General features: G+C 60.3%; 2 protein-coding genes across 6 annotated transcripts in view; one reads left to right on the plus strand and one right to left on the minus strand.

Moving 5' to 3' along the window:
* The window catches only part of SKAP1 (src kinase associated phosphoprotein 1), a 156,384-nt gene extending 140,248 nt beyond the window's left edge, over window positions 1–16,136 (plus strand). For both annotated transcript variants that reach the window (XM_075171478.1, XM_075171479.1), the window contains 3 exons: window positions 1,143–1,255; window positions 15,175–15,293; window positions 15,912–16,136. In XM_075171478.1, coding sequence (XP_075027579.1) covers window positions 1,143–1,255; window positions 15,175–15,276 — 215 coding nt within the window. In that variant the 3' untranslated portion in view covers window positions 15,277–15,293; window positions 15,912–16,136. The remainder of the gene's footprint in view (window positions 1–1,142; window positions 1,256–15,174; window positions 15,294–15,911) is intronic.
* Window positions 16,137–18,587: 2,451 nt separating this feature from the next.
* SNX11 (sorting nexin 11) lies at window positions 18,588–26,748 on the minus strand. Of its 4 annotated transcripts, XR_012676903.1 has the most exons (8): window positions 26,639–26,748; window positions 22,781–22,829; window positions 22,377–22,463; window positions 21,922–22,022; window positions 21,567–21,665; window positions 21,159–21,371; window positions 20,010–20,114; window positions 18,588–19,717 (listed from the first exon to the last, which is right to left on the minus strand). XR_012676903.1 is itself a non-coding variant. In XM_075171502.1 (7 exons), the coding sequence occupies exons 2-7, from the start codon at window positions 22,799–22,801 to the stop codon at window positions 19,576–19,578; spliced, it is 663 nt and encodes a 220-aa protein (XP_075027603.1). In that variant the 5' UTR covers window positions 22,802–22,829; window positions 26,639–26,747; the 3' UTR covers window positions 18,588–19,575. The 4 variants fall into 4 exon arrangements, 3 of the variants coding, with proteins under 3 accessions (XP_075027603.1, XP_075027604.1, XP_075027605.1); XM_075171502.1 differs by lacking the exon at window positions 20,010–20,114 and having other exon boundaries at window positions 26,639–26,747; XM_075171503.1 differs by lacking the exons at window positions 20,010–20,114; window positions 26,639–26,748 and adding an exon at window positions 22,981–23,849.
* Window positions 26,749–26,897: the final 149 nt, after the last annotated feature.

Here is a 26,897-nt window from a genome sequence, read left to right on the forward strand (position 1 = left end):
CGTGGCGGGATGCGTTCTGCCTCGCGGCGGGGACCCACCTATCGTGGTGGCTTTGGTCTCTGGGCCAGGTTCTGGGGTGGGAAATGCCGTTCTGAGATGGCAAAGATGGAAATGTTTCGTTGTGGAAAGGCTGCTGTGACATTTTCCAGAAAACCCATGCGCGCATTTAGCCCAGGGCGGTCCCCAGCCTTGGCACCGTTTGCCAACAGTCTCATCAGCCCCAACCCACGGCTTTCAGCAAACAGATCATTTGCCTTCCAAAAAAAAAAAAAAAGGGGGGGAAAAAAGAGTTTGCTGGCTCACGTTCCCTTCCCTTTCCACAGACTGTGATCACAGGCATCGCGCGAAGGCTCTGCCTTCCCAAACTCACAGCTCGATGGGAGGATGGAGACCTGAGCTGTCAGGTTTGGGACCTTCTCTGACCTCCCGGGAATGCGGGGTGAAGGTGGATGTTTGCTCCCTGCTCTCCTCCCATCCCTGTTCCTGCTCCGGGTGCTCCCGGTCGAGCAGTCGATGCCATTTGCTTGCTGAGCAGGCCCTGCTCCACCGACTGCAATCCCCTGCTTGACTTCTTTAATTAATAAATAAACTTGGCTATCACCTTCCCCGGCAGCATCCTCCCAGAGGGCCCGTGCAAATGCCCACCTTAATTAACGGTATTGCTCTTCCGTGGCCTCTGGCATGGCTGTCACCGTGGTGGGGACGCTGCCCAGCGGGGCTGGTGCCACGTGTGCCCCTTGCCCAGGTTATGGATGTCCACCTCGGGGACAGCTTGGTGTGAGCCTGAGGAGGAGGTGAGGGACTTGGCAGAGAGGGCAGGCATCTTTGGGTCCCTTTGTGGTTTGTAGTAATCAGCTTTAATTCAGTGTCTTTTGAAACCGAAACATTTATCGGTGTGTTTATGTGTATTTACTGATAGATATTGCGTTTATTTGTTGACCAGCCCCTTTTTCTTGCAGTACCTCTTTGGCCTCTGCCTTTTAATTGAAATTAAATTAAAACCACCACCATTTCCTTCCTTTCCCCAACAAATACCAGCCCCTCTCCCCCAACACCCCACCCCACAACCCCAATATTTCCCTATATAATTCCCTGTCACCCTGACCTCTCTTTTTTTTTTTTTTTTTTTTTTAATTCCCCAGGAGGTCTCCGGCGAGATTATGCCAATTATTACCAAGGCGTGTGGGACTGCAGCAGCGAGCATCCCGACGAGCTCTCCTTCCACCGCGGAGACCTCATCTACATCCTAAGCAAGGTAAGAGCATGGGCGGCAGCCCCGTGTTCATCGTTATGGGGCTGGGACTTAATTGCAAGGTCAAGAGCTGATGAAATCGGTAAAAATCAAGGTCTAAAGCAGAGTTAAATTAGCAATTTAATGGAGGGGGGAGCGGGACGCCGGGGTCCGGTTCCCGCGCCTACGTGCGGGAACCGGACCCCGGCGTCCCGCTCCCCCCTCCGTGACTGCCCCATCAATGCCACGTACCCCCTGCCTTCACACGTGGCATTTCAAATGCCCCAAAGCAAGATTATTTTATTTTTATATTTTTTTTTCACGGTAATGGAGTCTCTACGTGCTGTTGCTCAGGTATTATAGGGGTAATTGAGTTGCTCAGCCGGGTGTGACCAGGGCTCCCTTCGGCAAACGCACGCAGGTGAATAAATTAAGTGTTTGCATTAGCAGGTCTGCAGGGGCAAGAGCAAAGCCACCGGTGCCTGTGACCCTCTCCCAGCCCTGCTTGTCCCTGCAGGTCTCTGCCCTGGCTCCCAGCCGGTCCCCGCCGGACCACGGTGGCCCTGGCTGGCAGCGATGAGCTGAGGCGGTTGCATTTTATGGGTGATGTTTTGCAATGCGCTTTGCACCCCGATATGGTTCGGGAACAGCGATGAACTTGGGGGGTTGCATTTTATGGGTGATGTTTTGCAATGCGCTTTGCACCCCGATATGATTCGGGAACAGCGATGAAACTTGGGGGGTTGCATTTTATGGGTGATGTTTTGCAACATGCTTTGCACCCCCATATGGTATGGGAACAGCGATGAACCTGGGGGGTTGCATTTTATGGGTGATGTTTTGCAATGTGCTTTGCACCCCGATATGGTGCAGGGACAGCGATGAACTTGGGGGGCTGTGCTTTGTTTTGCAGTGCCCTTTGCACCCCAAGGACAGCGATGAACCTGGGGGGTTGCATGGTGTGGATGGTGTTTTGCAACACGCTTTGCACCCCGATACAGCATGTGGACAGGGATGAGCTGGGGCTGTTGCATTTTATGGGTGATGTTTTGCAATGCGCTTTGCACCCCGATATGGTTCGGGAACAGCGATGAAACTTGGGGGGTTGCATTTTATGGGTGATGTTTTGCAATACGCTTTGCACCCCCATATGGTACGGGAACAGCAATGAACTTGGGGGGCTGTGCTTTGTTTTGCAATGTACTTTGCACCCCAAGGACAGCGATGAACCTGGGGGGTTGCATTTTGTTGGTGGTGTTTTGCAACACGCTTTGCACCCCGATAGGGTACGGGAACAGCAATGAACTCGGGGGGCTGCGCTTTGTTTTACAGTGCACGTTGCACCCCCCGGGAACCTGGGGGGTTGCATGGTGTGGATGGTGTTTTGCAATGCGCTTTGCACCCCAGTCTGGCACGGGAACAGTGATGAACTGGGTGGTTGTGCCCCGTCTGCCCTTGGTGGGCACCCACCGGGGAAGGTCAAGTGGACCCGACGCGGGGCAGGGCGGCGGGTGCAGCGGTGGCTCGACGGTGGCGGGTACAGACCTTTGGAGATGAAGAGCACCTCCAAGTCTCAGGCTTGTTAAGACCAAGGCCACGTTTTACAGCTGAGAAAAAGAATCAGATTTAGTTTTGCACCCTGGCAGCAGCCACAGGATGTCCCCGGGGTGGGCACGGGTGATCGGATGCCGCAGTGATGGGCAGGAAGCCGCGGCGGCAGCGTCAGGCCTCCCCTTGGAGGTTTTGTCCATCCATCAGAGCCCTCGAAGCCGGACCCGCAGCACGGGTGCCCTTCGCTCCTGCAGGCTCCGAGCCGGGCGCCGCTGGCGCTGCCGCAGCCCCGAGCCCGGCGCGGGCTGACCGCCGGCTGCCATCGCCGCCCCGAAGGTTTGCAGCAGGGAGGTTTTTAGCTGGCGCGTTTGAGGCCAGCTCCCGCGCGTCCCCGCGGAGGCGGCTGCATCCCTGGCAGCAGCAAAGAGCAGCTTTGAGTCTGGGCTTCACCGTCCCTTTCTGGAAGGCTGAGAATTCCCCATCTGGGGATCTCAAAGCATTTTACGGCGGCATTTAGCAACCCGCTGCCCCCCGGGACGGGGCTGGCGTGCTCCGAGCACTGAACCCACAGCCCTGGCTCGTCACCTCGTTTATCCAGGAGCAACCCACGGCCGTCCCTGCGGGCGATACCCGCAGCCCTCGGTGCCCACGCCGGCGCCTCGGTCCATCCCGCCGACGGCCGAGCGGGTTGGGTCCCCCCCGCGCCAGCTCGGGGACACAGCTTGGAGTCACGGCAGGGTTTTCGTTCTCTTCAGTGGCTCCAGATTGCGACTCTTGTGCTGGCTTCCTCACACGTAACCGATCGGTCCTGAGAGCTTTTCCCCCGTAAATTACTTTGTGCGACGGATGCTCGCGGCCGCCGCAGAACGGAGGCGGCGCGGGGCCGGGGGGGGGGAAAGGAGGGAGGCGGCGAAGGGAGGGGGGGGAAAGGTGTTTGAAAAGCCTGTTCACTCAGCTGCATTTTAATTTCCTTTTCAATCTTGTCCCAATTAATTTCGCAGAATTAATCTCAGAAGCAAACTCGGCAGCATCGAGGCTGCCGTTTTAGCGGTGCGGTCGCTCTGTCTGAACATGAAATAGTAGCTAATATAAAAATCCATCTGGTGTCTTTGAAACACACGCCGGCTGCTGCTCGGGTCCTGTCTGACATTTCGAGCATCAACAGCGGGGAAAAGTGATTTGGGGGTTAGTGGACATCGGTAGCTGGGGGGGACTCGGCAACCCCGGGGCTGCGGGCACGGGGAGGGTGGGGGATGCTGCGGCGGAGGGGATGCATGGTCCTGCCCGGGGCAAGGGCAGCATCGTCACCTGCTGCATCCCTCCTTGGAGCGGTCCCTTCGCTGCCGTGGCGGGAGTCCAGGGGACGCCGCTGTCGAGGGCTTTTCTCGTCATCCCCCCCAGACCCAGGCTCCTTGTTGCACCCCCAGTGCCACCAGCGCTTCGTCAGGCCCCAGTGCCGCAGGGATAACGGGGCCGGGGGGGGGTCACGGCTGGAGCTGGCCGAGCTGCAGAGCCCGTACCCCACCTCATCGCCCTGCTTTGCAGGGACCCCGAAACACCGCTACCCTACTCGGTGCAGCCCAGCCGGGCTAATACATGGGGGAATGAATTTGGGGAGGGAGAAGCAGTAATCCCAGCAAAAACCCCGGCGTCGTGTCCCTTTCCCCGGCACCGGTCCCTTGTCCCCTGGCTGAGTGATTTGTACGTTATGATAATTATTTGAATGCAGCGAGACTTCCTATTTTAAGTGGGCTTAGTTGGATGTGACAAGCAGGCCATAAAACCGGATAAGTTAATTCTCTCAATTGCTTTCAATGAAAGCAGGGGGGGAAGCGGGGGGGGGCATATTCCCATACCCCGGACCCCGAGCGAAAGGCGTGTGGTGACATCTAGTGGCATTTTGCCTGGGTTTGGGGCCATCTCGCTCGTGGGGAGAGGCCACGGGCCCCCCCCCATGCGCTGAACCTGGTGGGTGATGGAGCCAACGTGTAACGAGCCCGGTCGGGGCTCAGCGCGCAGCTGCACCCCGGGGCGGTGGGCTCAGCCCCTCCGGGGTCTCCGGTGGGGTGGGCTGCGGAGATGGGCGCCCGGGGCTCGGCGGCGTTCGGCTCCCATTAATAACCCCTCTGGGAGGCTCCCGAGTTGGGAGGGATGGGGCTGGGACGGCGGGGTCAGCTGGAAGGCAACGGTCACCCACCGGTCAAATTCAAGCGAGGGCCATCCTTCCCCCGCCGGCCCCCTCGCCCCCCCGGCGGGAACCAATCGTCCAGAACAAGCCCCTGGCAGCCTCATTCCTCCCAGGTAATTTTTATAAATGAGGGGACACCCATCGCAGGCGCGAGGACAAAAGGGTGGCCGAGCGCCGGGGAGGCAGCGCCGATGATGCCCAGCGCCCGCTCGTCCCCGTTGCTGCATCCCAAATTTTGCCCCATCCGTGGGGGCTCATCTGCACGTCCCCGATGCCGCATCCCAAATTTTGCCCCATCCGCAGGGACTCACCCGCACGTCCCCGTTGCTGCATCCCAAATTTTGCCCCATCCGTGGGGGCTCACCCGCACGTCCCCATTGCTGCATCCCAAATTTTGCCCCAACCCCGCTGCTTTCACCCCACACCGACCACCGTGCCAGCTCCGAGCGTGCCATCCTGCCCTGTGCGGTGGGTGGCCCCGGTCCCCGCGGGGCAGCGGTGGCCCTGGCAGGGACACGTGGCGGCCCCTGCCCCACGGTCGTGGTACCCCAGTGCCAGCCCTGGCGGTCTCGGGGGGCTGCTGGGGTGTTGCCCCCCGGCCCGTGAACTTCTCCTGGGCTGGCAGGTGGTTCCGCTGGGGGGGTTTAAGGTTTAAGGCATACTCTGACCATTTATTTTGCACTGAAATTTATAATAAATGCTGTTAAAGACTTCGGCTTTGACAGAGGTAATAATAAATTCACTGTTAAAGACAGTAGTTTAATTCCTTGTACCCTCCAATACTGCACAGAATAAACTATATTCATCACCGAGTAATTTTTTACCACATAAATCTTTAAAACTAACCGTTGTAGGCTGTTGAGGCTGAAATATTGTGAATTTATTAGATATGCCCATGTAGTATTGGATTCAGAGGTTTCCATTCGAATATATTACAGGGGAAATTTGTGTCTTTAAGTGTGACAATCCTTCCATTTTCCAAAGCCAGCGTTATAACCAGCAGCTCCTCCAGAGTCAACTCTGCCTTTATTAGACAGAGATTTAGTAACGAGCCCCTCGCTAATCTGCCGGGGAGGTGAGGGTGACATTTGCTGCGATGCCCTGTTTCAAATGGGTGGCAAAAAAAAAAAAAAAAAAAAGCAAAAAAAAAAAAAAAAGGCTTTTTGTTTCCAGCGTAACAAATGCCTGACGATTTCCCAGCTTATTTCGTAAATGGAAGTGGAAATTTCACTTGGGGTTGTGACAAGGGGAAATATTAAAGCCGAGCCTCGTCGTTAAACCCATCCCTCCCCGGCCATAACTTTCACGGGCTGCCGTCGTTTTATGGATCTACATATTATATACATATATATGTGTGCGTGTGCGGGGAGATGGATGCGAGTCGTTTTTATTTGGGGGGTGGTTAATCGGCAATAGAGGGAACGAGAGCAGGACTGAGGTGAAACCCCAATTGCACGGAGGCAAAATAGATCAGGGAGGTTTTAAATCTGGCACGGGTTTGCCAAGAGGTGACAGGCACCACCTCTGCCACCCTCACACTTGGGATTTTTATTTGTCTGAGCCTGTTGAGCACCCGTGTTTCGAGCAGGCACCCTTGTTTCCTTTGCTAATGTAAAATACCAGCAGACAGTAGAAATCTTTGTTCGTTAGAGAGAGACGGAGATAATTATAAAACCATCTCCCGGTTCATGAGGCGCGGGTAACATTTAAACCAATTGATGTGGTAACATTTAAAGCAGTTATATTGCAAAATGTCACGTACGGTCTAGTTTCATTAGAGACGAGTTAATAGATGGATGGAATTGAAACTCCCAGGCCAGGACATAAAATAAAAAGTTTCCCTTTGCCATAACTCAGTCTCTCCGGCCGCCGCCATGCCCTTCCCACGGACCGAATCCCCAAAGGTCCCAAACTTCCAGCGCTTCGTCCTCTCTGCGGCAGTCACAAATCAAGAGTTAAAAGTGAGAATCAGGGACAACACAGAAATCCCGCGGCCGGGGACAGGGGTGTTCGGAGGAGCCCGGTTCGGAGGATAACGGTAACGCGCACGATTAATATTCAGCATCCCCCGTTTGTGCTTTCCTCCACCCGAGGATGCTCACAAGCCGCCGGTGTTTCGCTCTCGCTTCTGCACCGTCTCGCCTTTTCTCCTTTTTTTTTTTTTTCCCTTTTCCAAGCTGCTCCATCTGTAAATGAACAAACATCTTGATTTTATAGCCTTTTGCTTTGTAACACGGAGGGGTGGAGGGGAGGGGGGGAAGTAGTGGAATGCCTAAGTAAGACTTTAATTCCAAATTCATTTACGCTATAGCGATGAAGTTGTCACAAACCATAATGCAGTATTTAATTAAAATAACAGAAGTGTATCTAGATATGTCCTGGGGTAGCTATCACCAAATTATAGCCTGCGCTACCCGGATTGTATTTATGAAACGGTGGTGTCTAAGGTACAGCTGAGCGGATGCGAAAGAGGAAACGTTTAAAGCATCGTTCTCGCAAAGGCTGCGTCTCTCTCCTTCCTCTCCTGCCCTTCCCTGCTGTGGTTCCCCACCGATTCGGGACCCTCCGTGCGATTTTGGCTGCCTGGGAGCCCTGGGGGTCCCGGCTCTGGCTCCTGGTCCTGACCTGGGCTGTCTGGGGGCTGCCAGTCCTTACAGAAAGGGGCTGGAGCTGCCCGGGGCTGGGACTGGGGTCCGGGGCAGAGGGGGGCACCCGCTCCCGGTGACCCCCTGTCCCTGCTCGGGTGCCTCTCCCAGCCCGGCAGCAGTGGGTGCACCCACCCCGGGGGTCCCTCACCCCCTCCCCACGGCCCTTGCAGCAATCCCCGGGGGAAAGATGGGTGGTTTAGGGTCATCAATTAATTAGGAGCGTAAATGCTAATGAAGGAACGAAGCCGCGACTTTCGGGCTGGCTGGGGTCGGGCTTTGCACTTTGCGGAGCGGGTGTGAAGAAAATGGGTGTTTTTGCAAGTTCCGGGTGAAGTCACGGAGCCGCTGCCTTCACCGCGTGCCCTCCGCCGGTCCCCGTCCCTCCTCCCGGCGCGGTGTCCCCAGCCAGCCCCTCGGCTGTCCCCCTCGTCCCCCTCCGCCTCCCCCGGTCCCGTAAGCCCAGCCGAAGAGTTATGAACGAAGGGGAAATAATTGCAGTGACCTTTGCAGGGAAGCGGCCCTGGGGGTTACTATATAAAGATATTTTGATAATACCCATCACGTAATGGGCACTGGCTGCTCCCATCCGCAACCCCCCGCTCCCCTCTCGCAGCTCGGGCAGTCGGGGACGGATGGCTCCTTGCACACGCGTGTGCACACACACATGTACGCAATTATTTCGGGCCCTCTTCACAGGTCACAGGCAGAGTTTAACTGAGATGGCTGCTAATTTTCATCAGGCGTGAGCGTTCAGGACTTTAAAGGCGAAAATAATTGGCTGCAGAACAAATTTAGGAAATGGAGTGTGCGATAAAGCAAATAAAAATCTCGCCCGGTTTTTTTCCCCCCTTCCTGGTGGCGGGGAGGAGGGGGAGAGGGCAGGGATAGGTGGGAGGGGAACAGGCCTGATCTTATTTTACTTCCCTTGCAACTTTGCCATTAAAGTTGCACCTACAGCTAGGAAGTTTGTCCGTGAAAAATGGTCATTTTGTTTCCCCTGCTCAAAGCACGTTATTAAAATGCTAATTTAAAAGAAAAAGGAGTTAAATATCTAGCAATGGTGCAGTCTAATTGCAGCCATAATGAGCTCTCTAAATGTGAGTGCCCCTGACACACAGAGAGCATAAACAGCCAGCAAACACATCATTAGTGCTCACGTTCATTTATTCTGCCGACCTGGCTATGACCCCGCGGAGGGTCGGGGAAGGAGCAGGTGGATCCGGCTGCGCCGGCCCCCGGGGATGCGGGAGCGAAGCCGGGAGCGGCTGCCATGGCAACGCCGGGGGATGCGACACCGCCCGCCCGCCCGCCGCGCACCCCCGGGCCCCCCCGCACCCCGCGCACCCCCCCACCTTCACCCTGCGCATCCCCCCTGCACCCCGCGCTCTCCCCCTGCACCCTGTGCACCCCGCGCACCCCCGGATCCCCCCTGCACCCTGCGCGCCCCCCCTGCACCCCGCGCACCCCCGGACCCCGCGCACCCCCGGATCTCCCCAGCACCCTGCGCACCCCCCCTGCACCCCGCGCACCCCACACCTTCACCCTGCGCACCCCGCCCTGCACCCCGCGCACTCCCGGATCCCCCCTGCACCCTGCGCACCCTCCCTGCACCCCGCGCACCCCACACCTTCACCCTGCGCACCCCCCCTGCACCCCGCGCACCCCACACCTTCACCCTGCGCACCCCGCCCTGCACCCCGCGCACTCCCGGATCCCCCCTGCACCCCGCACACCCCTCTCTGCACCCTCCACACACCACACCCCGTGCACCCCCGGACCCCGCGCACCCCTCCCTGCACCCCACCTACTCCCTGGACCCCACACACCCACCCTGCACTCAACCCCTGCACCCCGTGCACACCTGCTCCCCGCGCACCCCCGGATCTTGCACTCCCCCTACCCCCGGATCTTGCACACTCCCTGCACCCGGCGTGCCCCTCCCGAACCCCGCTCAACCTCTGCACCCCGTGCATCCCCTGCATCCTACGCATCCCCTGGACCCTACACACTCCCTGCACCCCCAAACCCTGTGCACTCCCCCTGCACCCTACGCACCCTTGGACCCTGCACACCCCCCCTGCACTCCACTCAACCCCTGCACCCTGCGCATCCCCTGCACTCTGTGCAACCCCTGCACTCCACGCATCCCTGGACCCCACGCGCTCCCTGCACCCCGTGCACCCCCTGGACCCCATGCATCCCCTGCACTTTACGCATCCCTTGGACTCCGTGCACCCCCCTGCACCTCACACACCCCTGGACCCCGTGCACCCCCAGACCCCGCGCGCCCTTCCTGGACCCCACGCATGTCTGTGGGGTGGTTGGGGGTGGCAGCACCGAGCAGCCTGGGGAGGGAGCGGGGACCTCCCAGTGGAGATAGAATCACAGAATGGTTTGGGTTGGAAGGGACCTTTAAAGGTCACCTAGTCCAACACAGGGACATCTCCAACCAGGTCAGGGTGCTCAGAGCCCCAACCTGACCTTGGATGTTCCCAGGGATGGGGCATCCACCACCTCTCTGGGCAACCTGTGCCAGGGTCTCACCACCCTCAGCATAAACAATTTCTTCCTTATATCTGGTCTGAATCTCCCCTCTTTTAGTTTAAACCATTCCCCCTTGTCCTGTCGCTACAGGCCCTGCTAAAAAGTCTGTCCCCATCTTTCTTATAAACCCCTCAGCCTTGGTGCGATGGGGAAACTGAGGCAGGGAGCGGGGATGCACCTGAGCTGGAGCATCTTGGCTCTAGGTCACAGCTGTGGCGGGGTGGGGGGACCCAGGAGTGCTGGGCCCAGCCACCCCCACCCGGGGCTGCTGCTGCTTCGGGGTGTCCCCCCTCACCCACGCACCCGCGCCCGTTTTGCATGTGAAGCTCGGTGCAGGATGAGGCCCTCCGGAGAGAGGAATAGCAGCAGCCGCACGTGAAAGTGAGCGGCTGAGGAAGGAGATTAATAAAAGCGATTCTTTGGAAATGATTTTTGCTCCATTCCAGCCTGTTTGCTTCTAAACAGCCTCGCTAATCGCCTTCCAGCAACAGCACTCTGATATTTCCCCCCCCCTTTTTTTCTTTTCTCCTCTCTCTCGCCTGTCCGAGGGGCACAGGAACACCATCCCTGGGAAATATTTTAAAATAAAAAATATCCCAGCCGACACCCCCGTCCCTCACCCTCCCCTCCCTGAACCCCCCCTTCTCCCGTGCACTCTCGATGAACCTGTGATATTGTAGCAATGGCCCTTGAAGTGCAGTGGGGAGGTGATTTAGGAGAATATTAAAGGCAATGTGGAGATTCGAAGGCGCCTCTCTCAGGGAGATCTGGAGAAATACGAAGCACAGATGGGCTGAGCAGATTAAACATTTCCGTCACATTGTTTTCAAATTGTGTTTGCGGTGCCTGAGGGTTGGTACTGCGGTCAGAGCGCGGCAGAGCCGCGCAAAGCTGGGAGCCGCGCGCTTTATGGAATAAATATTAATACGGCAGTTTCACATGGGCTCCCAATCCCATCAGCGCCGCGGATCGGATGCTGCCGCCGCTATTGTCTCCCGGCCCGGCCCCGGCGGCTGGCGCGGCTCCAGCTGCACCTTCTGCCCGCTCCCGCGCTGCACGGGGGCTCGGCCGCCGCCGTCTGTCTGCCCCGGCCGTGTGTCCCCCGCCCCGGCCGTGTGTCCCCCGCGCCGTCCCCCCTGGCTGCGGCGTCCTGGCGGGGAGCCGGCCGGCCCCGGGGTGCCCGAAGGGACGTACGTCCCTCCTGCCCCAGCCGTGTCGGCACCTCCGAGGCAGGTCGTGCCGCCGCCGCGGGGTGCTCAGGGTTGGCTTGTCATCGCGGTCCGTGGTGCTGCCTTGCTCGGCGGGTTGGTTGGTGGTTTTTGATGGGAAACGACTAAAGGGCTAAATCCTGAACGCCTTCAGACAGGCCGGTCTCCCCACGGAAAGTTCTCAGGAGCTGCGCTGTCGTCCTTGCCAAAACTGCCCACGTGTCTCCCCAGGCCCAGGTGGTCATTTCTGCCTGGCCTTCCCCAGCTGGGGACCATCACCTTCCTCTCCCTCCGTCTCCCCGAGTCCTGCTTGCTCTGAGCCCCTTGTGACTGTCAGCTTCTTCCCCCGGGGCTGGGACGTGGAGAGCCTGGTGGGATGGGACAGACGGACCCGGTGGGATGGGACACACGGACCTGGTGGGATGGGACACACGGACCCCAGTGGGTTGGGACGCACGGACCCGGTGGGATGGGACGCACGGACCCGGTGGGATGGGACGCACGGACCCGGTGGGATGGGACGCACGGACCCGGTGGGATGCCGGAGCAGGCACCGCGGGCAGGACAAGGGGAAGGAGCGATGCCCCAGCCCCAGCTGTGTGTCCTCAGCTCCTGGCAGCAGCTGAGAATTGAATCATTGGAAACAGGTGGGAATCATTTGTTTTCATAGGGATTTACCCTACAAAAGAGCAGCGTGGTGGGGAGCAGGTAGCAGAAGGACCTGAAGTGAAGGGTGAGCATCACCCGAATCAACTCCTCTGTGCGCCAGGCTGGGTGACGTGCCAAGGACACGGTGTTCCCAGCCGCATCCCTCCGCTGCCGCCGGCTCCGAATCCCCCAAGGACAGGTAGCCCCTCGATTTCAGAGCTTGCTGCAGCTCCGAGCTGGTTTTCGAGGTAAATAGATGTATAGCTTGACCTGGTATAAAACTCCCCGGTGTCAGCCGACCCCTCGCACACCCGCCATACCTCATCTATGAATTAGATTCCTCCATTTTCCTAACAATAATGTATGACACACAAGCACTAATAATGGGGCCGAGCAATCATAAACCGATAAGTCCCTGACTGATTGGCTTTTCCTTTGGCATCCATCAAAGCGTCATTGATCTTCTGTGCGAAGGGGGGTGATTAATGGCCTTCCTGAAGCCCGACGGGGTTGTTTACGAGGGCTGGCGAAGGAGCGCGGTGGCAAGGAGGGCTTGGGAGCACCGGTGGGGAGTAAATATCATCTGCTTGGCGGAGGAAGAGAGCCCGGGCTTCTCGGTGAGGGGCGGGAGGGATGTTGGACGGGACAATTTGAGCTCGGTGGAGCAGGAGAAGTGCTGCTGGAGAGACGTGGCTGCACACTTAGGGTCCCACCAGGCGGTCGGCCGTCTGAGGCCATGCAGGGGACAGTCGGCCACATTCCCGTCATCACCTTTGTGACTGTGGGCTTGGGCTGTGGGATGTCCCCCCTGATGGGGACGGGGGGGAATCTGTGGCTGGGTCATTCAGGGACCCCACTTTCCTCCTCCTCGGAAGAGCATCGTCTCTCCTGGGTGATGCTGGAGGAGCCGTGGGGCAAGGCAGGGAGAGAAACCGAGCTGTGGTTGTCGTCTTGTTGTTTCTTTTTCCCCCTTTTCCTTCTCCCTTGTCGATGGAGATTAGCAGCATAAAGCTTTTTACGGCCCCGTGCACCAACCCGCCATAAAAGCCCTGATTGCGGGCGATTATCTGAACGAGCGTCTGCTTTGGGTTCGCTTGGGAATGAAACGTGGAGAAGTGATTGAGGGGTTTTCTTCCTTCTGGGAGAAAATCACAGCATTTCGGGAGCGGAGTGAGGCCACTGCGGCCGTGTAGAGGATGGCTGGGCCGGGAGGGTGACCGCCGGGGTGGTGGGGTGATCCCCAAATCCAGTTCCCTGTTATGTGCCAGCCTGGAAAGGGCACTGGGTTCCCAGTTTGCTCGGTCCTGCTGCATTTCTGGGGATGGGGCAGAGCGATGGCTTTGCTCTGCCTCCTGGCTGATGCCCGGTGCTGGGTGCCGGGGCCCGCAGGGGCTCCTGGCACGACATCAGCACCCATGGGTGCTGCCTCCAGCACCCTGCTGAGCTACCGCGCAGCATCTGATGGAGCTTAAGCGGGCGGAGGGGGCAGAGCATCCCACTCCCCTCTCCTGATGCTGCCGTACCGCACGCTCGGGGCCCGCCGACCTCACCGGAGCAATTATCTTCCCAATTAGTGGGTTTTCAGTCCCTTCTGTAAAGTCTCAGCTAAATTACTTCCCTCCCCCCAACGCAGTCCAGGCAGGTACTGAGCACAGAGGCCCCATTAGCATGTAATTAGGTAGATTCCAGCAAAACCATCCTCAAGCTCCCTCCTCCTCCTCACCCCCCTCCAAAAGCCGGTATCAGGCATCAGCACGTTAGCAAGATGTAAATTAGCACCTCCAGACGAGAGCAGAGTTCACCCTGCACTGGGCTCTGCCTTGCTGTGCCAGTGCACTCCTCGTTTTAATAGTTTAATAAAAATTAGCATAATTAACGAACATCTGTATGATCCAGAGTGGTGCAATTTGGCACTTGGAAACGAGGACTTAAACATTATTGCTGGGAGTTTAATGTTGTTTTAATTCTTTTTGGCACTGCGCAGTGAAATAAACGCTCGGTGCCGCGAGTTCTCGGCTGGCTCTCATTTGCATTTTCCTCCCTTTGATTATGAGCAATCGCGGACTACCCGGCAATTCATCAAAGCAGAAATTATTTTAAAATACCTCATAGTGTTCAGGCTACGGCAGAGCTGGGGGGGGGGAGCGGAGGCTGGGGGCTGCCCGGCACGCCTGGGGGCATCTCGGCCCCTCTGCCCACGGGTCTCCAGGCTACACCAAATAGCCCCAAATTTTTTCGTTCTGGTTTTACAGCAGGATTTTTCCTCCCTGGCTGGTGAGGACAGCGGGGACATCCCTCCCCGCTCCTTCCTTTCCAGCAGCATTGCGGGGGCTGCGCTCGGTGCTGTTTGCTGGGGTGTGGGTCCCTGGGGAGCGTCGGGATCCCAGCCCGGGGAGTGTCGGGACCCCCGGGACCCTTTCCTGGCTCCGGCGAGGGCAGCTCCGTCTGCAGAGCTGGAAGCGTCGGGAGCAATGTCTGTCCCTGGTGACGCGGCCGCTCTCCCCAGCAAAGCCCTTTCCCTCTCGGGAAGCAGGGATGAGCTCAGGGACCCGTTAAATGCCCCAACCAGGCCGGGGGGGGTCAGAGCTCGCGTGGGACGCGGGACGGGACGTGCTGCTGTGCACATCGCTTTAAAAAAAAAAAAAAATCTCCTATTTTGATGGCAAACTTCTGAAGCCTGTGTGTGCTAACTCCTCCTCTCGCGCACACCGGGGGGGAAGTTTTCTCTGTTGTTATTTGCCTCCAAATCTGCTGCCAGGGGAAAATCACACGTAAATCTGGGGAGGGGATGTGTTACCCAGGCACGATCCACCTGGAGAGGCTTCAGAGCTCCAGGCTGGAGCCTGGGACATCCCGAGGATTGCCATCTGTAACTAAAATACCCCAAAATATCCGGGTGCGAATTAAATCCTGTTTCTGAGCAAGCCCCAGGCCGTGCCCTGCAGGACCCAGGGCGAGGGGGAGAGCGGGGCAGAAGGAAGGAGGGGGGTTAGGAAGGAGAGCGAAGGATTTGCAAGGGGGAGAGGTGGGACTGGGGGGTTTTATGGTGGGATTCTGGGGGCTGCTGTCTGTAGATCCAGGTGCCGAAGGAAGGGACCTGGGCCACGTCCCCTGCCCCGGCACTAAACCCGCGTCCCTCCGGCTGTGTCTCCCCAGGAATACAACGTGTACGGCTGGTGGGTCGGAGAGCTCAACAACGTGGTCGGGATCGTCCCGAAGGATTACCTGACGGCTGCCTACGACCTGGAGGAGCGATGAGGACCACGGCACCCCAGGTGAGAGGTGACACCCCGGGGTGCCCCCACTGGGGATGGGGCGTGGAGGCGCGTGGGGGAGGCAGCTCCATTCCTGGGGTGCCCCAGCATCTCCGGGGTGCCGAGCCTTGAGGACTGTCTTTGGCTCCATCTCCTGGTCTCCATTTTACGTGGGAGCAGGCGAGAACGGGAACCACAGTTGCAGTTCAGGGACCAATGCCACCCTGCCCAGTATCCTTCCCTGGATTTCAAGTCCTTCAAGCTCCATGGGAGAAACGTGCCAAAACCACGGCAGCCACCTCCGTCAGAGCCGTGTCACTGTAACACCAGCGCTGACACCAAGCCCTGCATACGCAGTGTTTTTCTCCCAAACCAACCCTGCTATGGAGGCATTTGGCAGGCGGGGAAACTGAGGCACAGGTCAGGGCTGGGAAAGTGGAGGGGGTTTGCAAGCTAGAGGCAGAGCCCTGACACCCGCCTGGGGCAGCGAGACCTCCACGTTCGCCCAGAGATCTCCCACTCTCCTTATCCCCTCTGTGCCCACGAGTCACCGATATGCGAGGCCGTGTCAGTCCCAGCCTGTGTCTCGGTGTCCCCTTCCCCACTGTCACCCATGTCTCTCCCCCTCTCCGAATCCAGGTGCTTCTCTCCCTGGTCATGCTCAGAAACCGCCTACGCTGTCCCCACCACCAGCCCCAGCCTCCTACGGGAACCCGTTGCATGAAGAGACCCACGTCCCATCACCCAGCCCACGCCCGGCGCCCCGGAGCCCTGCTCTGCCCCGTGGTACCCGCTGTGATGCCACCGGGCCATGGCGGGGGCGCGGGGGGCTGGCACCCCACAATAAAGCCATTTTCCTCTCGATGTTTGGCTGCTCCAGACTTCGTTGCGGGGCTGGAGCTGGAGCTGGGTGCGGGCAGTGGCCCCTCGCCTCCAGCCCCAGCTCTGAGCATCCCCAGAGCCCTCTGGTCCAGGCCCACCCCAGCCCATGACTGAGGATTAACCCCGCTCCTCCTCCTCCTCCTCCTCCTCCCGCACTTGGCTGAAGGGCCACTAGATGGTGGTAGGTACCTGCTCACTGCAGCCTTGCCGGGGAGGGTGCCCAAACCCCCTGGGCTGCGCCGGAGCAGCCCCCCGGCACCCGCCAGCCCTCGGTGACTGGGACGCGTTGGTGCCGAAGCAGGAGCATCGCCCGCGGGGTGAGCCCAGGCATCGGCCGAACGGCTGCTCTGAAGCACCCATGTTTGGAAGCCAGGCCCAACCGGGGGGACCCCGTGGGACCCCGGAGGCATGCAGGGGGCTGTGGGGATGCAGCCGAACCCGTCCCGGTGCCTGCTGCCTCGCACGGCCTCGCTCACACCTCCCTGCCAGGCATTTCTTTGGCGTGGAGGATGGGTTTGGGATGCCCAGAGCTCAGCTTGGCAGGGCACAAGCTCAGCGCAAATCCCTCCGGTGTTCCCAAACTGCTCTTCCAGCCCCAGCTCTCCGCAGCGTGGGTGACCCTGAGCAGCTGTGGGAGCCCGTGCCGGGAGGGCACCCAGAGGGAGAAACGCTGCCTCCGCTCTGCCCCTCGGCGCGATGCTCAGCCCGCCCTTGTCTCCGTTTCCCCATCCATGAGCATCTTGCATTTTGGGGGGGTAGCTGCAGGGCCAGTACCCATCTCTCCAGCATCGTTTCTGGGAGCCCTTTGGGATCCTGGCAGGGAGGAACCGCTGCCCTTGCCCAGGCGGATGCTCCGGTGCAAAAAAGGATCCACTGAGTCGCCCTGGGCTGAGACCTTCGTGCTCTGCTTGAGGAGGAGCTGGAGCGATGGGACAGGAGAGGGAGATGGGAGCAGGATGCTTTGGCCGAGCCCGGGCTGCTCCAGCCCCAGGGCAGAGCACGCTGCGTGGAGGGGGGAGGAAGCAGCGCGGTTTGTTTGCACAGACTTGAGAGCCAGCCTTCCTGGGGGCGGCTGAGGATGCGCTGTCTGGAGAGCCTGGCCCGCTTCCAAGCAGCGAGGCTGTTTTTCTGGCAGGCGGTGGGGAGGAGAGAGACGTGCCAGGCTGCGAGGGCGCGGGGAGGGGACCGAGCCGTCCTCGCCTGCTCGGGGTGGGGAAGGTTACCTTCAGCGGCTCTGCGTGCCCACCGTGTCCCTGATCCCACACAGGTGACGGGGTTGCGGGTCCGTGTCCAGAGCCCACTCACCGGCTGCCGGAACCCCCCCGGCACGGCGCTCGCCTGCAGCCATGTCAGGCCATGGAGGGGGCTGAGCCAGCCCCATGCATGGCAGAGGGAACTGTCACCCCCCCCCAGGGCCATTGTCCCCAGCCTCTGCAGCAAAGCAGAGGGGCACCAGTGCCCTGGGGGGGCACCAATGCTCAGCTCCCTATGAGCAGGGCCGCTCCCCCCTCCATGGCCAGGTCTGCCTCTGAGTCACTGTTTTCCCAACAGCTTTGCAAAGCTGATCAACACCGCTAAAAATAATTTCCGCCTGGCTCTGAAATGCAGCCGGCATCAGGGCCGCGGCGGCAGCTCCACGGGGGGGAAAGGATGGGCACCACGGGCCCCGCCATGAGGCATGAGAGGGGACAGAGCTCTCGCTCCCGCAGCCCCACGGGCACGGCTGAGCCTCACGGGCTGCCCTTTCCCAACCTGCCTTCGGAGGGAAGCCCCGGGGCCGGCTGGCTCCTGGCACGGCATCGAGCGAAGGATGCCCCAGCGGTGCCAGGCCAAGCTCCCGGTGCAAATCGTGCTGGGGGACCGGAGGGAGCTGGGCGCAGGATACGGCCCCGGCCGAGGGCGTTGCCTGCGTGAGGCTGCGCGCAGGGGAAGGCCACGCGTGGGCGAGGGCACGTGTGGGTGCAGGAGCAGGTCCGTGGGCACAGCTGGCCTCACAGCTGCGCCATTTGGAGCCGCACACTCATGAATATGCATGAATATGCATGGGGGGGGGGCAGCCAATGGCAGCAGCGCTCCGGTGCGCCAGCAGCTGCCAGCCTTCGCAATGAACTTCTCCTGACATTTCGGATGCGCCTCGACGGGTTTCCAACCCTCCCTCCCCCATGTGTCCTGGCCCCCGCGTGGGGCCGAGACCCCCCCCAGCCAGGCAAAACTCACTTCAGGGCCAAGGGGGGACCCCTCAGCCCTGCCTGTCCCCTGCCACCACCCGTGCTGGCCCCAGGGACCTCTCTGCTGCCCGGGGCAGGGTCAGCCCCGTGGTGGGGGGTGCAATAACCCCCTCTTTTCCCTAAAGCCATCTATGCCATTGGCTCGGCCTCGGCTCGGCTGCCTCTGCCCACGCAGCGAGGACAGACATTGCCAGCAACCAGTAAGTCTCTTCTTCTACATTTTTATTTCAAGTCAGAGCACGTCGGCTCTGCCTTCACCAGTGCTGAGGGTGGGAGGAAGAGGAGCAGGAGAGCACAGGGAGATGCACCAAGAGTAGCCAAAGCCCAAGCGCTGCCGGACATTGACTCCAAGGCAGCTACATGCTCCTTCTTTCCAAGCAAACTAGATCATGGCTGTGAGGTCCCCGATTCCCCCTGTGCGTGGCAATTGGTGTGCGAGGAAGGAGCCCATCTGGCAGGGGCATCCCCTCAAAAAGACAGGGGAGACAAACTGCCCCCCCTACCTCCCCACTGACCCATTCCCCGTGCTCCCGGGGGGATCCCCATCTCTGTTCGTCCCAGCTGCAGGCAGCCTGCGGGACGAGCTCTGCCAGGAGGCCCCAGGTGTGGATACGGTATCTGCACCCCACGTGTGGGCTGCGGCTCTGCGCAGCTGAGGCCAGCCTCCCCAGGAGCCGCGCAGCGCGGCCATTACCGGGGAAAGGCAGCACGGAGGGGAACGGGGCTGAACTGAAGAGACGCGCTGGGCAGTGGCCAGCCCCTGCTCCCAGCCTGCGGCTCCACCAAGGAAAGCTTTCCTCCCTCACGCTGGACGTCAGCCGCGTATCCCCCCCTGCCCCGGGCCATGCCAAGAGCACGGGGCCTCGCTGGCACTGCAACCTAACCAAGCCCTGCCGCTGCTCCAGTCAGAGAGCAAAGGCCATGGGAACAACAAACACAGGTTTCGCTAACCACTAGATCTCTTCTGCCAAGAGAAGAGCGATAGGAACGCACTGCCTGGGACATCAAGGACAGTCGAGAGTCAGCAGGGAGAGAGCACGTGAGCCCCGGACACCGCAGAGCCCGGGACAAGGCCGTGTTCCCAGTGCAGCCCCAGTCCCAACCAGCCTGGACATCCTTCTGGCTCAGCAGCGGTCCCTCTTCCAGCGAGGGCTGCAGGTCCCGGGGAAGGCAGGCGAGGTCGCTAGAGCCGTTTACTGCATCTCACGCCGTCCGCCCAGGGGCTCAGCTGGCTCGTCCGGACTGTCCGAGTGGGTGTCGTCCATGCCGAAGTCGCTCCAGTGCGGGAAGGTCTCTAGGCAGCTCGGACCCTGCGGGCTTCCCAGGCCGGCACAGCTGGAAAGAGAGAACAGGTCAGAGCGGAGAAGGGATCCGGGGAAGATGCAGGGCCCGAGGTGCCCGCGCGTCTCCACGTCAGCCGCTGCCTCCTTCCGCACAGCAAAGGCTGCTTCCCCTCTGCACAGCCCCACCGCAGCCCTCAGCTTCCAGCGAGCTCAGCCACAGAAGCAGCCGCTCACCCTTGCACGCCAGCCCAGAGCAGGAAACGGGGGGAGACGGCCACCAGCGAGAGGCAGACGGTGCTGGCAGCCGAGAGGGACGCACAAAGCCACGCTGCCTGCGTACCTACCCATTAGCCTGGGCTGCTGCGCTCCCTCAAACCCCCTCCTTAAACCAGAAGGGCTCTATTTAAAAACAGGTCTCTCGCTGGAGTCCAGACACCTCTTTCTTCCTGCTATTTGAAAACCAAGATGAAGAAACACGGGCACCGGGTGGTGCAGGCGGCCAGACAGGGCCTCCTGCTTAGCGGGTAAATACCTCATTTGAGGGGCAGGGGGACCCAGAGCATCTCTGCCAGGCACGGCAGGCTGCCAGCGAGCACGGCCAGGGACCCCGCGCCTGCCGCAGGACTCAAACACGCAGGTGATGTCTGTGCTTGTTCAGCTTTCGCAGGGAGCTGCAGCAGTGGCAGATTGAGGATGCCCTCCTCTCTCACCAGGTCAGCTGCCTCCCCGGGTGCAGAAAACCCTCGACTGGCTGCAGGGGGGGCAGCCACCCCATGGGGAGATGCCCAATTAATTCCCCAGCATGCAGCAAGCACTCTGAAGCTCTGATGGGCATAAGGAATTGCAGAACCCACTCACACTGCGAGGACAAAGGCAAGACGGACAGAAAGCCCGAGCTTTGAAAGCCTCCAAAGGCTCCTTGCTCCCTAGAGACTAAAGGAGGAAAGCAGCCGAAGACCTTTGTAAATCTCAGCTTAAATTCTTCTGAGAGACTCGAGCTCTTTTCTGGGAAGCCTCGGCCACGGCCAGGACAGGTCACCCTCCCCGCAGGCTGGAGGGCAGCACAGGAGACTGCTGGCGACCGCCCCGATCGCCTGACCCCCAGGAATCCTGCCCATTTGGTGTGCAGGGCTGGGAAACACGTACTCAACTTCACTCCCTCAAACGACCGGAGCAAGGATGGGACAGGGAAATTCAAAAAAACATTCAGGGGTCTCTAGAAAGCCTGGCAGCTCCTCTTATTTCACAGCAGAAGCTGTTTGCTACTGGTGGAAGTCCCTTGCACAGGCACCAACCCTTTCAAATCAGGCTGTAGCCAGCCCCACAGCTGCAAGCACTGACAAGGGGAGGTGCAGGCAGCAGGTCACCAGCTCCGAGCACTGCGGTAGCCAGGCCCGCTCCAGCCAGCACAGAGCAGCTCCAGGCGCAGCAAGGGAGCTGGGGGCTGCCCCGCTGGCGGCACCCCCAGGCCGGTCCCTCCCTGCCTGCGTTACCTGCCGTGCAGGTCCCCTCCCGGCAGCAGCGCGGGGCGGCTCTCTTCCTCCTGCACCCAGCCGCAGTTGGACATGGCGTAGCGGAGGATGGCTTCTGTCACTGTCTGCGAACCCTGGCCTTGCACGCACGCCTCTATCTCGGGTACCGAGAGCTGGCTCTGCAGGAAAAGGTGCAGCCGGCTGTCGGAGAGGAGGACCACGTTCTGCACAACCCTGTGCACAGAGAGGGGAGGGTGAGTGAGGCAGGCGCCCGGGAGCACAGCGCACGCTGAGCCCCTGCCCCACCAGCGCCTCGTGTGCCCCACGCCACCAGCGTCGACAGCTCTACCTCACAGCCAGCGTCTTCTAAGCAAGACTGGAGCAGCGTGTCCTCTCCCCCCACCCAGCCCTCACAAATGGTCTACTCACTTCTCCAGGAACTGCTGCAGCCCCTGTCTCCGCTTCTCGATGAACTCATCTGTGCTGCCCACAAAGAAGGCGGATTTCCCGGGCAGCTCTGGGACAGGCCTGCAGGCACAGAGCAGAGGCAGCGGTTCAGGATCAGATCACCCCAGCGCCAGAGCAAGGAGACACGGGGGCACCGTGGCAGCAGCAGCCAGGACCCTGCCTTGGGCAGAGCTGGATCCCAGGAGCTCAGGTATCCCGTGTTCCTGTCTGGGGTTTCTATCCGCATCTGTTCTGAGTTCACGTGGGTCTCCCAGGGCAATGGGAAACAGCGTCTGGCTGCAGGAGGGGGAAAGGAGGGAGAACAAGGCATACTCACACCAAGCCAGCATTCTTCTGGAGCTGCCTCCTCAGCCACACGAATTCACGGTACCGGCGCCGCACACATGAGGTCTTGGCAGTAAAGGCCTTGCTGTTGGTCTGCAAAAAAACCCCACCATAGAAATAATCCATGTGATTGAGGGGCAGCAAGGCAGAGGAGGGCAGGATCTCGCCTGCACAGACCCCTGAGCTCAGTGACTAAGGGACCCCCTTGAAGCACTGGGCTTTGGGGAGCACTGGGGGAGCACAAAATGCCTAGAAAACCTGAGCAGGCTCCAGGGGAGAACTTGGATCTCAGACCCTCAGGGAGACAGCGTAAAGGAAGGATGGGCTGCTGAGGGTTCCCCTTTCATGGCTCCTTCCATCCCTGCTCAGCACAGCCAGGCATGGCCGGACACCTCCGCTCATGAGCCTCACAGCCGAGCTCGCCCCTCTGCGTCAGCCGCAACTCACGTGGAGGAAGATTTTATAATCCACATAGGAGTTCCAGGAGCCTTCGTTCTGCACCCGGGGGTCCTGAACACGCACCGTGGTCAGCTCCTACGGCACAAACACTGCCTGAGCGCGGGGAGGCAGCGCTCACCGCCCTGCGCCAGCGTCACCCCCTTCGCAGGGCTCAGAGGGGCTCCCGGGGACAGGTACCCACGACCACCCTGGCTTGTGCGGCCATCCCGCCCCAGCGGCAGCGCAGACACCTCCAGCCTTTCCCATCGCTGCCCCTCAGCTCTGCCCCACGGACCCTGCCCAGCGTTCAGCACCTCTCACCCCTCGACACAGCGCTCAGCCAAGACCACCCGCTCCAGCGCCGCCAAACCCCAGCCAGGAACAGACAAAACCCATGTCAGAAAGGGTCTTACCTCTTCTCGGTTCTCCAACATCCTAGAGCCAGAGCCCAGCGGGAAACATCTGTACAGAGAAAAAAGGATTTAGTAAGACAAGATCCACACATCGGGGTCTCCCATGCACTCTGCATCGCCCCAGGCACCTCACACCTCTGTCCCATCCAGCCCCGACGCCCGCACTCAGCTGCCCTCCCTGATCCTCTCCCCTCAATCACCATGGAATAAAGAGGATGCCTTCAAATGCCGCAGCCCACAGGGGAGAGAGCATCCAGCATTAATCTGCCGTGTGCTCCTGAGGCTCTCGCTGGGGAGTGCGCCGTGGCCAGAGCCGGAGCCTGCAGCACCTCCTTCCTCCACGGCTCGTCTTCAGGTCACCCCTACCCACAGAGGGGCACTGGGATCCTGCAGCCTTACGGGAACAGCACTCAAAAATCCCCGGATCACAGACAGAGGCGAGCAGGGCTCCCAGCTCAGACGGGCTGTAACCACCTGAGGACAGATGGGGCAGCCGGCTGCTCCTGCTGAGCTGCCTGCCCTCCTCTCCCACAGCACGGCCCCGCTCCCGGGCAGATAACGGGGTCTCCAGGAGAGCTGGACACAGCTCCAGGAGAGCTTTTCCCCCAGTGTAACTCCCGTTAGCCAGGAGCAGCCTCCTCATTGCCCAGCACCGAGACCCCAGGTCCTCAGTTTGCTCCTGCAGAGCCAGAACTGGCAATGCAGGAGGGAGACAGGGGGAAGAGCCCGGCCCACTCCCCGCACGGGCAGGTTTGCACTGAAATGCCAGGGGAGCCGGTTCGGCTGGGGATGAGAAAACCCTGCTTTTATCACAGTCTCCTTCTCTTACAAGCCTCCCTCTCTCCTCGCTGCTCGCCACGAGCTTGGCTGGGCTGTCCGAGCAGGGGAAGCAGCCAGCCCACACCAGGACCCCGCTGCCCCTCGCCAGAGGAAACCCGCTTTTCTCCTGCGGAGATCAGAGCCGTTCCCCAGCTGCCACCTCAGTAAGCCTCCCGTCAGCGCCGGGCGCAGATATGCCATTTCTCAGGTCACTTGAATAAGCAGCAAACTCGGTACCAGATTTCCCCACCCGGCTAGGTTTCGTGTCCGCATTGCGCCCGCTCTCCCTTGCGCCCCTCCCTAACCCCCCCCCCTTCCCCTTCTTCCAGCAGGAGCTGGGGGGGCCGACGAGCATTGGTGAAGCCCTCGGGGAGCCGCAGAGGTGCCTGGTGCCCCCCGCGCCGCCCAGCTTTCCTGGCTCAGCGGTGCCGCGAGCTGCTCGCACGCTCCCATCACACCAGCCGCTTCCTCCGCCACGTCCCTCCGGCGCTCCCAGGTCCTGCTGGACCGTGTCAGCTAATTTGCTGCACCATTACGTGCTCCTGCAGTAATTCCTGTTCTGCAACAACACCGTGAACACAGGCTTGGAGGAAGCAGGGGGGACAGCGAGATAAACCCCCCCAGACCCAATAAATGCACAGTCCAGCCAGTGAACCCCTCCGAGACAGCCCCCCCCGCAGACGCACTGCGCAGACACGGACCAGCAGTACTCGTCAGGGGGAGCTGGAAGACCAAGCGTGTCCCGTGTCCTGGTTTCACCTCCTGCGTGGGACTGTTTGCAAGAGGTTTTGGAGCCCCTGGGATGAGCCGGCAGCTCAGGACTTCGCCTGTCACAGCCCAGGCTCCCGAAGGACACGGCTGCCTGATCGCAGAGGCGAAGCAACCCTTCACCTGTTCCCCATTCCTGGAGTTTTGCCTTTTGGGCCATGAGAGCTGCCAAGTGCCGGGCAGCGCTGGAAACCCAGCCTTTATTTATATGCTCAGATGTAAAGCAAAGCTCTTCTGAAGACGGAGCTAATTTTAGCTGGGACAAGGGGAGGGGTTGAGCCACAAACCATGCTTGAAAAATCTGGCTCCACCGGTTTACAGGTACTTTCTGCAAGACTTCAGCCATCCGATTCCACCCGGAGAGCACAGAAAGCGTTAATAACAGCGGAGAAGAGTTTAGGGATAGACAGCAAGAGACCCAGGCCCGCGCCGAGATGTCTCCGAGTAATTGAACTCTCGCTGGAGCTGGGTCAGGCTGCTGCCGTTTCCAATCTGAGCTGTAAGGGGGAGGGCGAGGGGAACCTACCAAAAAAAACCACCAACCCCATGCTTCAGCACACGTGATTCTTCCCCTGGGGAAGGAGGGGAGCGAAGGAGCCAAATGTGACATGAGTCACTTTGCTCAGCGCGGTACTGGGGGAGCTCCGATCCTCCCCCGTGCTGGGGGCTCCCAGCCAGAACCAGTTCAGCAGCAGAACTTGACCATTATGTTCCCCAGCTTCCCCAGGGGACGCTGCTGCCGTCCCATTGCTTTTAGAGCTCCTTGCTCTGCATAACAGCCCTGCCTAGATTAAAAATGCAGGAGGGAGAAGAGAGAGACTCAGAAATCGCCTAATGGAACAGCGAGGGTTGCCAGGAAGAGGAATTTAATTTCCCAGCTCCTGAAAGGGTGCTCCGAAGAGCAGAGAGACCTGGGGAGGGGGAGATGGCTCTCTGCAGTCAGCGGGGAGGCGGAGAGACTGCGGGGAAAACTGAGATCAGAGAGTCTGAGCTCTCACGTCTTCTACCTATACTTTCATCCAGAGTTGTACCAAGAAGCGCATAATCTTACTTGTGCTTTATTTGGAGTCAATTGATCTTAACTTGATAAATCAACTTAAACCCAATGGAGAAGGCAGCTCTGAGTTAGCTTTAAACAGCTACACCAAATCCTCTTTCAGGGCTTTTGCTTAAAGCCTCAGTTTAAGGGGCCCTGGGATACGCGGTTTGGGTTTGGTTTAATCTTCCTCCAATTTGCATTTCAGTGTTTCCAGGGCTCACGCTTTCAATGTCTTCTAGCTAGAAGGACGCGAGAGGTGGAAGCCACCCAGAAACGCCCCACTCCGTGCTCCTGGAGCCTCACGACTTTCACCTGCCCAGGACACGGCAGGCTGGGTGTTTAACGAGCCACAGGCACCGACGCCAGGTGCATTGCCTCCCCCAGCCCTGTACTCTTCTGCTGCCAGAGAAAGCGTTAGGTTTTATCTCTTGCTTGCTATCTTTTATCTTCCTTCCTGACTCAGACACATCCTTCTCTACCCCTCTGTAACAGCGGGGCCTGCATCCAATGCTCTCTCCTACCAGCACACACCGGGCACGGTTCAGTCCAGCTCGGAGCTCCCTTCCCCAGCCCCAGCCCGGCCGAGGCTCCGCGTCCTCCGCGCAGGCACAGCCCCGCTCCAGGCGCCCTCCAGCCACGCGGGAGTCGCTCGAGGAAGCCTCACAGAGGAGCTCCACGGCAGGAAAAAAGGGAACGAGTCCCCGTTGTTTCTGGTTGCGCTCGTCACGCGTGGGCAGAGCTCCGAGAGGATTTTCCGGGCTCCCCATCCAGACAGGAGCCCCAAACCGGGACCCCCTTGGTCCACCGCTGCCCACTGGTCCCCAGCCACCCCAACGCCGCGGCCCATCAGCACCAGGGCCGGACGCTCCACCGCTACCGTCAACTCACCCCGGCGGCGGCGGCCCAGCCCAGCCGCCCCCCGCCTCAGCAGCACGGGCGGGGGCTGGGCCCGCTCCGCAGCTCCGGCCCGGCCCCGTAACCGCCGGTACGGCTCTCGGGGCTCGATGCCGCTGTAAGGCGGCCGGTCTGGTCACCGCGGCCTCGGCCCAGCCCCGCCGGGAGAGGCCGCGGCAGGGGGTGAGGCCCAGCCCAGCCCCGCCATCCCCGGGCCCCTGCCCCGCCGCCCCGAGCGGGCCAAGGACCCCCGGCAGGGGCTGGGCGCTGCCTGCCGCGGGGCCCGGGGGATCCCCGGGCCTGCCCCCAGCGGGCCCCTCCCTCAGGGCCCCCCTCACCTCTTCGCGCAGGCCGTGGCCCCTTTAAGCGGCGCGGCGGAGCGGCGGCCTTATAGCGAGGGAGGTGCTTCCCCTTCCGGCGCGGGGCATGCTGGGAGTTGTAGTTCGTGCCTCAGGCAGCGGAGCGCGGCCCGTGCCCTTCAGCTGCGGGCCGCCTTCCCGAGGGGCCCGGGCACGCCGCGCCGCGGTGCGATCCCCACCGGGGCGGCGCGCCTAGACCTCACCGGGGAGGCCGCGCCGAGGTGGGCGGGCGGCGGCA

Source organism: Calonectris borealis, chromosome 22 (genome assembly GCF_964195595.1).
Source record: "Calonectris borealis chromosome 22, bCalBor7.hap1.2, whole genome shotgun sequence".
Taxonomy (NCBI): Eukaryota; Metazoa; Chordata; class Aves; order Procellariiformes; family Procellariidae; genus Calonectris; species Calonectris borealis.